The sequence below is a fragment of the Gossypium hirsutum genome, chromosome D01 (genome assembly GCF_007990345.1).
Source record: "Gossypium hirsutum isolate 1008001.06 chromosome D01, Gossypium_hirsutum_v2.1, whole genome shotgun sequence".
Lineage (NCBI taxonomy): Eukaryota > Viridiplantae > Streptophyta > Magnoliopsida > Malvales > Malvaceae > Gossypium > Gossypium hirsutum.
The window spans coordinates 15,366,290-15,378,278 of NC_053437.1; the positions used below are offsets into that span (position 1 = coordinate 15,366,290).

Below are 11,989 nucleotides of genomic sequence, written 5' to 3' on the forward strand. Positions count from 1 at the left end.
GAACAATTTGAAATTATTAATATTAAAATATTTTAATATAGATAATAATACATAAGATGGTAATATATGAATTTAAACCAAATAAATAAACCAAATAAAATAAAAACTTGAGATAAATACTAGTCAATCTAAAATAGTTTAAGATAAAACAATATACAAAAAGAAAATCTTAAACAATAAAAGAAACAGTTTTTATAAAATATATGAAAAATTTTAATGCAAAAAAAATTCAAATAAATGATAAATATAAAGGCTTAGAACAAATAATGATAAAATAGCATATATAAAAAAAACATGTTAGGGACGTGGTTGAAACAGAATTAAAAAACTGGTCTTAAACTGCAAATATGTGAAATAGGTGGTAAAGGAGCTGAAATAAAAGGCGATGAGGACATGGGGGACCGGTTGCGCAATATTCCCCGTCCCGTATGCGCATCGATTTGCGCGGGACCAGATTGGAACAAGCGCCAAAATCATGTGGCCGAAATCAAAAGAATAAAAGGGTTAGATTGCACTTTAGCGCAAGATGGAGGGACTAAATTCATAAATTACCCATTAGGGCATAGAATGCACAAATCCCCCATCAAACAGCGCCGTTCCACTTTCTTTACAAAAACTAAAGTTTTTTTTTACTCCTTCAGCCATTCAAAGTAAAAAAAAAACCTCACAATCTCTCAACACTCCCTACACCTCTGACCTATGGTCTCTGGTAACAAAATGGTCGCGCCGCTGCCTTAGCCAACGGCCGACGACGGAAAACGATGGGCCATTCAACCCCTGTTACGGCGTCCTTGAGAGCCAAGCTCTCTCAACCCGCGAGAAGTGAAACGAAGGGGAGACCGTCGACCTCCTTGGGCCCGAATCGGGCGACGGAGGAGAGACCCACTGGCGGCGCGGTCACGGCCAACTCCGATGAGTTTCTCTTCCCCCTCTTTCGCTTTTGATTTTTTATTATAGTTATTAAAAAATAGATTTGCAAAAGAAGAAAAAATGTAAGATAAAACAAGTAAATAAATAAAAAAGGAAAACGAAGAAGAAATAACAAGGATTCAATCCTTTCAAAATTTCTGTGTTTCTTTTTTATTTTCTCTGTTCGTAAAAAACGAAGAAGATACATGAGCAGTGCTTGGGGCTTTTATAACCCGATTACCAATGCTTTTATCTCTATTTTGTTTTTTTACATTGTTTTTTCTTTGTTGGTTGCGTGTGGCTCTCTGTTTGCAGGTGTCAGAAAGCGTGGACACGTGAAGCTGGCGATTGGCGAGCAGCGGTGGTGGCCAGGAGGCAGTGGCAATGGCAGGCCTAAGGGCGGCCCTAGGGGTTCTCTTTTTCTTTTTCTTTTTCTGTTATCTTTTTTTGCTGTTGGTTTTGGGTTTAGTTGGGCTAGGTTTTTTTATTTTGGGCCATGAGCTAAATTTGGGCTTGGGTTGTAAGCCCGGTCAAATTTGGGCATTTACAATGTATATCACTGGATTCTAAACATGCATCAATGTGAAAGAGACGGTGGATGCCTTTCATCTTCGGACACATTCTTTGGGGAGGTGTCCATAAGCCCAAGCAAGTGATAGTTGCCCAGGCTCTGATTAAGCAATATGAAAATGTTTTTTTTTTTTTACTAAAATTGGATTTTAAAGATACGCAAATCAAACCAAATTCCATCTGTGAGAATTGGTTCTATTCATCGATTTTTTAAATTTATTTTTTATAATCAAACCAAATAATAAATTAAATGTGATTTGTGATCGCAATACTGTAATTATGCAGCATGCATAAACCACACAATTTCAGAGATCACTTGAAGTCTAAGCCAAGGTGTATTTTCTTGCTATTCCTTTGCGTTGTGAATTTAGTATGTGTATTTTAATTTGATTATTTTTAATTTTTGTATTCTTAAAATTTTAAAATTTTAATTTTGATTAAATAGTAATTATTTTCAAAATTTGATACTCCACATGTATAATATCATGTCAACTTACTATTTCTACATAATATTTACAAAAAAATTAGTTAATAGATTTATCATCTGTTGTTTGCATTAAGATTGAAATTTCGATATTCAAAAAATATAACAACTAAGAGTGGTCCAGTCAAAGAACATGGACTGAATCTATAACTTTAAGCATAATACATGACTAATAGCAAAATTTAACCAAACATGTTTAACTGCTACTATTTGGTCAAGACTAAAATTTCAAATTTTGAAAAGTACAAAAACTAAAATTGATCAAATTGAAGTATATGCACTAAATCCATAAATTTCACAAAGTACAGGATCTAACAGTAGAATTTGACTTTTTCTTTTTTGCTGCTGTTTTTTTAGGGTAAACTTCAAAATAGTCACTTTTATTTGTCTCATGTTGCATTTTAGTCACTTATGTTTGAAATGTTATGTTTTAGTCACTTACGTTATCATGTTGTAACATTTTAGTCACCGAGCCGTTAATTACTGTTAACGGTGTGACAGTAAGTTGACATGGCATGTTAAATAATCATTTCAAACAAAAATTTTAGGTTAATTTATACAATCGATCCCCATATTTTTTGTTTGAGCAATTTAATTTTTTTCTTTTATGTTCTTTTAACTTTCTTTTTATTTTCTTTATTTTCCATTCTCTTCTACTTCTCCCTTTGTTTTTTTCCCTTTTCCATTTCTTTTAACATAGTTTTCCTATGTTTTTCATTTGTTAAAACTAGTCCCTATACTTTTATTTTTTGAACAATTTGATTTCTTGAGTGAGGCGAGCTTGTGGACTAGCTTTAACAAGTAGAAAACATAGAAAAGCTACGTTAAAAAAATGAAGAAGGGAGGAACACAGTAGAGAAACAAAAGAGAATGGAAAATAAAAGAAAATAAAGAGTCAAAAGAACATAAAAGAAAAAATAAATTGCTCGAAATGAAAAAAATATAAGGACTAATTGTAGAATTTAATCTAAAATTTTTGTTTGAAATAATGATTTAACGTGCCACATTAGCTTACCGTTACACCGTTAACGACTCAGTGACTAAAATGTAATTTGAGACAAACAAAAATGACCATTTTGATAATTTAAGATAAAACATATTATGATTGGAAATGGTAAGTTAAGATAAAATAAAAGATAAAATATGTAGTGCTAAAATAATATAATAATCTTCTTGATTTTATGATAAAAGCCATTGCATTTAAGGTAGGAGGACTTGGATGCGAAATAATCCAATTTCCATCCCTAATTATAATAATCATTATAATTCTAAAATTTCTCACATATTTTCACGGCACTATATAATTTATATTCACTTGCTACCGGTAAGAAAAAAAAGAGAGCGAGAGAAGAAATTTGCGTCATACACTGGGGCTGGGCTGGGCTGGGCTGAAGAATAGAGTCGGGTCATACCTCCGACCCGTCATACACTTGGGGTCGGGCAAGGGGCAAACATGGAAAGGAGGTTGAGAGCGCTTGGATCTGGAAATTTGAAATTCAAAAAAGTTAAGTTTCCGTTGAGAGCAAGGACTTCATTTCTTTTCCTTTTTAAATGTTTAAAGGGAACGGTTATATATATAAACGAAGAAACAGATGAGAGTGATGTGATAATACAAGAACAAAGAAGGGTTTGATTTTGATTTGAGAGAGAATCGAAGAAGGAATGGAGAAGCCTAGGCAAATCTCAGCAATGGAGGCATTCGAGAAATTGGAGAAGGTGGGAGAGGGAACCTACGGAAAGGTATACAGAGCAAGAGAGAGAGCGACGGGGAAGATCGTAGCCTTAAAGAAGACTCGTCTCCACGAGGACGATGAAGGCGTTCCTCCCACCACTCTCCGCGAGGTCTCCATCTTGCGCATGCTCTCTCGGGATCCTCATGTCGTCAGGTCTCTCTCTCTTTCTTTCTTCTTGTTTTCTTGTAGAGGGAATTTCACTTTTTTAATTTAATCAAAATAGAATTTTCATTCATATTCAGATTGATGGATGTTAAACAAGGACAAAACAAAGAAGGAAAGACGGTTCTTTACTTGGTATTTGAGTACATGGATACTGATCTCAAGAAATACATCCGCTCCTTTCGCCAAACTGGGGAGAACATTCCCGTTAACATTGTCAAGGTCTCTCTCTCTCTCTCTCTCTCTCTCGCACTCTTTCATACAATTACTTAGCTCATTTATTGTGGGCTTATGAATACTTAGTAAGCAGAGTCATCATTTCTTTGTTCTGTATTCATTAATGCCTGCGATTTTTCTTAACAGAGCTTGATGTACCAACTGTGCAAAGGTGTTGCCTTCTGCCACGGTCATGGGGTTTTACACAGGTTATTTTAAAACCCTTGCCTTTTCCTCTATTTTCTTCACCAATCTTTTAGGATATTCGATACCTACTTAATCCTTCTTTTCCCTTTAATTGACACAGGGACCTTAAGCCTCACAATCTCCTCATGGATAGAAAGACCATGACCCTTAAAATAGCTGATCTCGGCCTAGCTCGAGCTTTTACTCTTCCCATTAAGAAGTACACTCATGAGATATTAACACTATGGTATAGAGCACCTGAAGTCCTTTTGGGGGCTACTCATTACTCAACTGCTGTGGATATGTGGTCTGTGGCCTGCATCTTTGGTACTGCATACATACCATCTCTGCATTTTTTTATTATTATTCACCTATGTATGATCATATTCATACTACTTGATTCACTAAGCAATTTCCATATTTATTCTAGCCGAGCTGGTCACCAAACAGGCTCTATTCCCTGGAGATTCTGAGCTGCAGCAGCTCCTTCATATTTTCAGGTGCGTTCTGGTGCCCCTTTCTAGTCTCTAAATCAACCATTTTGGTGTCTTCTTCCCATTTAATAATTTCCAATTGCATCCTTGCAGGTTGTTGGGTACTCCAAATGAACAAGTCTGGCCTGGAGTAAGCTCACTAACAAACTGGCATGAGTATCCCCAGTGGAGCGCCCAGAGCCTGGCATCAGCTGTTCCTAATTTGGATAGTGATGGGCTACACCTGTTATCGGTAATTCTGCCTTACCTTATCTCACAGCACTACATGAATTGAAACCATCCTCTTCTCTAAACAACAGCTAATATTGACATGTTCTGTTGGCACAGGAAATGTTGCAATATGATCCCTCAAAGCGTATTTCAGCCAAAAAAGCTATGGAACATCCCTACTTTGCAGATCTGAACAAGGCTTATATTTGAACAGAACAGGGGATAACAGGAGTTTCGTAGTAGAAACCTATCTGCTTCTCTCAAGCATCTAGTATTGGATAATTAGTACTACTAGTAGTGTCTTTTATGATTTGTTGCATTCTGAAATTTGACTTATTATTAGTTTATCCCTCAAATTCCTTTTTTGCTAAAATCTACTTTGGTTTAAGAATACTTGAGCAATGATGGGTTGGGTATGTATGCATCTCATTCTCCAAACCAGGCAGCACCGATTAACTGTGAATTTGAGTTTTTCGTTCAAATGTAACATGAGAAAAACTAACTCAAGATGTTTAAGGCCAAAGCTTATTCTTGATAAACACGGCTGTTATTTGTGTCCTCTCTCCCCATCCAATTATTTTAACATGAAAATAGCTAAGCCACAAGGTGAATGTATTGTATCTCTGGTCAATGATATTCAACCAGTGTACTACGATGTGAGTAAAGGCATTCTTCTGCGCTATGCCATAGTTGTCACGAACCCAAATGGTTATTTGAAAGTGTACTTGAGGTTATCTTGGTATAAAATGTATCAGGTTTCCTCCCATAAAAGTAAGCAGTCTAACTCAATATGGTATCCCTAGGAGTGAACGGTTCTTTGTTGGCGGTCGATCTAGTACTGCAAGCCAAGCAATTATAAGAATGCCTAGGAATACGTAACGGACACCGTACCATTTTCCCTAACCAGAATAAGTCCCAAAATTTTGATGAAAGACTGTTCCATAATGCCATGTCTATCAACACCTTCTGATTACAAACGATAGATGATGTTCCAACTTATGCTTACTCTTTTTGTTGATCCCTCGTCACGTTTTCATAAAAAGGAATTGCAAATCTAGGTTATTTTCTTCGGTAGTACTTTGGACGACAATAGAAAACTTTGGACAACAATAGAAAATTTATTCGTCATTTGAATTTATAATTTTTTGAACACATTAGTTTAATAAAATCTCATCGTTCACATTAATATCATTTGAATTTGTCCTCGATAGTTTTTGCAAGCAAACCAAAATGTAAGCGAATATTGACTTATTTATTACCTAATGTTTTAACTAATAATAAGTTACATTATGTGGTCGAGTCTTAATACAAGAATACAACTTGTCTTGAGAATCGAAATGAGCCAATCGGTTAAAGAACTATTATGTTGTCTCAATTATGTAGATACTTTGTCTTGAGAAACAGAACGCTTGATTCTCGAAGATAGAAACATAGATATGATTGTCTAGATTGACAATACGTCGGATAATACCCAAATTAAAGTAATCCTAAATCCATTTATAGATTAATTCACTTGTGATGTTCATAGTGTGACTTATATTAATCGTGAGTAAGTGATTGACTATTTATGCGTGACTCGTATACTTTGATGTATTAAAATTCTAAGTTAAAATAACTAAAGAGCCAAAAGTTGATACGTTTGATATACGACTTTTGCATGAGATAACTTTAGTTATCCCAATAAAGGGTTAATAATATTTTCTCATTGACATTAAATGATAGAAAGTAACGTGATCACGAGTCATTTGTCTAGGAAAAATGATTTAATTACTATCATTACACGATAGAAAGTAACGTGATCACGAGTCATTTATCTAGGAAAATGATGTAATTACTATTTTTTAGTAATTGATTTTTTTATAAAGGAATATGTAATGATTTCCATGAGATAAAATAGGATCACATTGGGTGAATAAATTTAACTCGAAGAGATACAATATATCCTATGAGGGTAATACACTTATGACAAGTACATTGGACAAACACTAATTAAGTTGCTTTTGTAATTGTATTATAAAGGAGAGTTCAATCATTGTACTTTAGTGGAATAACTCCATGATTAAATAATGTTGTAATTAATAGACGAAGAGCTAAAACTTAATAACAAATTATTTGAACCCTAATTATATATGTCCAATCAATCCCATCACTACCTCAACATAACCCAAAATGGATTACATGTAGAACTGATACTATAGAATGAATGAAAATTGACAATTAAGAGAAATAAATCGTATGCATCAATATTTGTAGTGAATGCATTTTCTTGTTAAGTACAAAAGATGACCTAAGAATTAAATTAATTTCTTCAAATTATATTTAATTGATTTACTTGATTGGAATTAAATAATTGAAATTCAAAGTGAAATTAAATTTAGTCATCACAGTTTTATTGAACGAGGCAATTGAATATATTTCCTCATAAATTCTAATATGGTAAAGTTGTTATAATTTTAACGAAATTAGAAATGGGTTGAAAAAATAATTTAATTGGGTAAATTAATTAAATAATATTTTGGGAAATAGAAAAAGTAATTATTAGGTTGGTTAAAAGTTTGGATAACACAAATAATTGTATTCAATACATGAGACGAGCCAAATAGGCCCATCCCAAGTGAGATGGGCGACAAACTGTAACACCCATTGCCCGAACCGATTGCCAAGTTTGAACTACAGGATGTTACATTCGTTGTCAAAGCAACTATCGATAATTATACACCATTCGATCATTCAAACATGTAAACACGTATCATTCACATATATAATTATGTTACTTAATCATTTCCTAGTCCCAAACAAGCATACGAAAGCTTTTTTATTAACTTGAGGGTGAATTAAGATTAAATTGTAAAGTTTTCAAAATATCAAGTTGACGTCGTGATTTCATGGTTTCCATGTCGTGACATCACCAACTCAGTGAGTCACATCGCGACATCACCAATTTGGATACAATCATTTAACATGACACTCATTACATGATCATCGTTTAGGATCAATCAATCAATCTATTTGTTCACCTAAACATATCATTATGTCATTCAAGTTCATCATATGCTTACCTATACATTTTTGGTACACCAAGCACTTATATGACCTTAGTTTGAGCCAAAAAAACATATACCAATTATGTTTCAAACATAACATCCAATTATACCAATTCCAACTATTCATCAATTTAGCTACCTTATTTACCTCATTTTTGTAATCTTCCACATACCAAAACATATAAGCTTATATCATCACTCATACTAGCATGAAACATGGTCAATGCCATACATTTGTCAAGTTAGAAGGAAATCATATTACAAAGATTTAACCATATCACATGTAACACCCCTCACTCGGTCCGGTTGCCAGACACAAGCTATTGGGAGCTACCATAATCAACGGAATAGTTGCATGCAAAATTTTAAATCCAAAATTTAAATAAACATTTAATTATCTCACATAGCCTTCGGGTAAAAACAAACACTTCATATAATTTGACAATTTAATCTCATACATTTAAATTAACAGTTATAATAAAGTTTAAATGATTTCTTCTCAAAATACAATACAAAAGTTTAAACCCACTAGGTGCCCTGAGATCTATACATGTTTCAAACAAAAGGTGTCAGGCTCACACTAGGTTTGAAGTCCCCGGCTTAGCCCCTCTTAATGTCATATAACCGTTTAGATTACCTGAAAACAAAGAAGAGAGTCATGGTAAGTTCGTAAGAAACTTAGTGAGTTCACATATAAGTTACTTCCCCTTTCGAGGACTAGCTTAAGAGCTTGTCACTGGTCGTACTTAGACAAGACTTGTGCATTCAAATGGCGTACAAGGAAATAAAGCATGTAAAAGCAAGTTTCCGCAACTTATACTTGGGCTTGAATTTCACAACGGCACATTACATAGAGCATGAGTATTCCTTTCGCAGATGATCATAACTCTAATTGTCTCTAGGTATAGACTTGTTACGAGTAAACTTGGTAGATGACCCACCTTGTGGATAAATACATTACGGGTTAACTAGGAGAACAATCCTACGGACTCACACACACGAATTCATAAAGCAGATTCGTTCGTTTAAATTCATAAATACATAATCATACATGCAGATTCATAAATGTGAATTCATACATGCGGATTCATAGATATAGATCCATAAATGTGGATTCATACATACAGATTGATAGACACAGATTATCCTGTAGACTTTCATATGGAGAAGTCCTACGTATATCTTTAACTTGAAAACTTAAGGACAAGTCCAACGGATTGTCATAGCTTGCACATGCGCATGGCCATGGAACTTGCATACATACATGAGGCTTAAAGCTTTAAACTCCACAGAGTCTCATACTTGAGAAGAACCCTTGTAACATCCCAAATTTTTAATTAATAGTTTGTAAAATTATTTCAAAAGTGAGCTACTTGATGGTTAAGAGATAGTGTGAAGTTCGTGAAATTGACCTTGAAACCCGAGTTTGAATCCCTTCCATTGTAAATTAAGTAATTGTTTCCATTTATTTTATTTTATTTTTGCTCCCACTCCCTTAATGTGCCGTCCAACCTAGTGAAAACCATAGGTATATATGTTTTTTTTCTAGTTTTTTCCCTCATTTCTCCCTTTACACTTGTCGTCCCTATTTTATTTTTTCCCTCATGGTCGTGCGACATAGCACAGGCTGTCTAACAATCGAACAAGGGACACACGGCTGTATCTCAACCCGTGTCTTAAATCGTGTAACTCACTGAGTTAGGTTACATGGCCGTGTCGTAGGCCGTGTGCCAGACCGTGTAACTTTCTAACTTGTGACACACGGCCGTGTAGTAGGCCGTGTGCTAAACCGTGTAACTCAGTGACTTGACACACACAGCCGTATCTTAGGCCATGTGAAAATTACATAAAAATAACAAGTGACACACGACTGTGTGATAGCATGTGTCTCAGGCCGTGTGCTCTATAATTTGACCCTTAAAACAAGCCATTTCAAGACCAAAACATACCCATTTAAACATCTCATTTGTGCATACATTCAATAGACATAAATATCTTTCAAACACATATAAACATACCAATTTAATCAACCTATTTCACCTAATGAATATGCCAATCAAAGGCACCATATTTATACCAAAACATCATTAACAAAAACAAAGAAATATAGCCATATCTAAAGCACAAAACCTAGTTCCTTTAACTACCACATGACATCAATTATAACCATTTGCATCTTATCATAAACATACCAAAAGACCATATATTACAAGTACTTTAAAGGTGGTCAAAATGACTTAAACTTGTCAATGCACTAAAAGTCCATCAAACAAAACATAAACTTCAATAACATATACATACCAAATTGACCATTAACACATTCAAGAAATACCATTATAAAAGGTCCTACACATGCCATTTATAACCTTGGCCAAAAAAACTCAAAACTACCGAAATGGTTGCTGGATAGTGTGATATATCTCCGACAAGCTTCCAACTGGTCGAGCTTCCAATAATCTACGAAACAAAGGAAAATAACTACGTAAGCAACTAGTGCTTAGTAAGCTCGTATAAACTCAAACATAACCTACCATTCTTAAGCACAATTTATAAAATAAGCATAACATCATTACCAATACCATAAGCTAAGTAAAATTCTATATAAGCAACATCAAGCTCACAAGTTAGTAAGTTCATACATGATACATATAAATTCAACCATATCATAGGTAGATTTTCATGTACATATTATTTATCACATTAACCTTTTCATAAGATCATGAACCATTATCCAATTGTATACATACCTTGTCATTAACCTTGCTTTCTCGTTGAACTATCTAGAATTACATTGGATACTCAGGAATGCTCACACATAGTGTGTCTTTCCATATAACCGTAGAATTTCCTTTTCAATAGTGTTCACACGATGTAACACCTTTAACCCGTCTTCGTTGCTGGATTAGGGTTACAGAACATTACCGTAAAATCAAAAACATTTAACATGTTAACATTTAAATAAACTAAACACATTATAATCCATGCAATGACATGTATTTTATCCCTAAATAGACTAATTTGAAACAAACCAGGAAGTTTAAGAAAAAGTTACAAAAATTGGAAAACAGGGGTCACACGGCTGTGTGGCCAGGCCATGTGACATAGCCTAGACCGTGTAACATTTGAACAAGGGACATACGACTGTGTCTCAGCCCGTGTCCACACCCGTGTAACTCACTGAGATGCCTCACACGCTAGTGTATTAGGCCGTGTGCTAGGCAATGTAACTCTCTGAGTTGCCACACATGTTCGTGTGCTAGGCCGTGTGCTAGGTTGTGTAACTCACTGACTTGAAACACTAAGAAAATCTCAAATGACACATGGCCGTGTGAACTTAAAAGTTACCTAAAATCAAGCCATTTCATAACTAATTCATGCATAACTAACCAATCCATTTGTGCACACTTTCAAGGAACTTAAGCGTCATTCAAATAAACATAATCATGTCATTTCAAACAACCTAATTCACCTAACCAATATGTCATTTAAAGGCCCTACAGTTGCATCCAAACATCATTTACCTAAACATGTCAATATTTTCATTTTCCAAATGTAATAACCTAGTTCAAATATGTGCCAAAACATGTCACAAGTAACCATTTTTAAGCCAACATCAACATGCCAAAAGAAGTTTATTTACAAGCATTTGAAAGTGACCAAAATGACATAATTTGGTAAGGCATTAAAGTGCACCAAACCAACACAATTTCAATAGCTTAAACATAACATACATTATAAAAATCCTATACATGCCATTAATAACCTTGGCCAAAATGCTCAAAAACTACCAAAATGATTGCTGGATAGTGTGATAGGTCTTCGGTAAGCTTCCAACCAATCAAGCTTTCGATAATCTATAAAACAAAGGAAAAGAACTACGTAAGCAACAAGTACTTAGTAAGTTCGTATAAACTTTAAACATAACTTACCACTTCTAATATTACAATTCATAGATTAAGTATAAACCATTACCAATTCCAT

The 11,989-nt window shown here is 34.4% G+C and overlaps 1 protein-coding gene across 1 annotated transcript; it reads left to right on the top strand.

Moving 5' to 3' along the window:
- Positions 1-3,254: 3,254 nt before the first annotated feature.
- On the top strand, positions 3,255-5,355 carry LOC107921050 (cell division control protein 2 homolog D). The gene is made up of 7 exons (XM_016850906.2): positions 3,255-3,849; positions 3,939-4,080; positions 4,222-4,283; positions 4,382-4,587; positions 4,691-4,760; positions 4,848-4,986; positions 5,082-5,355. The coding sequence occupies exons 1-7, from the start codon at positions 3,626-3,628 to the stop codon at positions 5,172-5,174; spliced, it is 936 nt and encodes a 311-aa protein (XP_016706395.2). The 5' UTR covers positions 3,255-3,625; the 3' UTR covers positions 5,175-5,355.
- Positions 5,356-11,989: the final 6,634 nt, after the last annotated feature.

What these genes read in the sequence shown, in the direction of transcription:
- LOC107921050 (XM_016850906.2), top strand. Translation starts at nt 3,626, where the DNA reads ATGGAGAAGCCTAGGCAAATCTCAGCAATGGAGGCATTCGAGAAATTG. An exon ending in CGGGATCCTCATGTCGTCAG is followed by an intron (nt 3,850 to 3,938) that starts GTCTCTCTCTCT and finishes ATTCATATTCAG; the next exon opens with ATTGATGGATGTTAAACAAG. An exon ending in GTCTGTGGCCTGCATCTTTG is followed by an intron (nt 4,588 to 4,690) that starts GTACTGCATACA and finishes TATTTATTCTAG; the next exon opens with CCGAGCTGGTCACCAAACAG.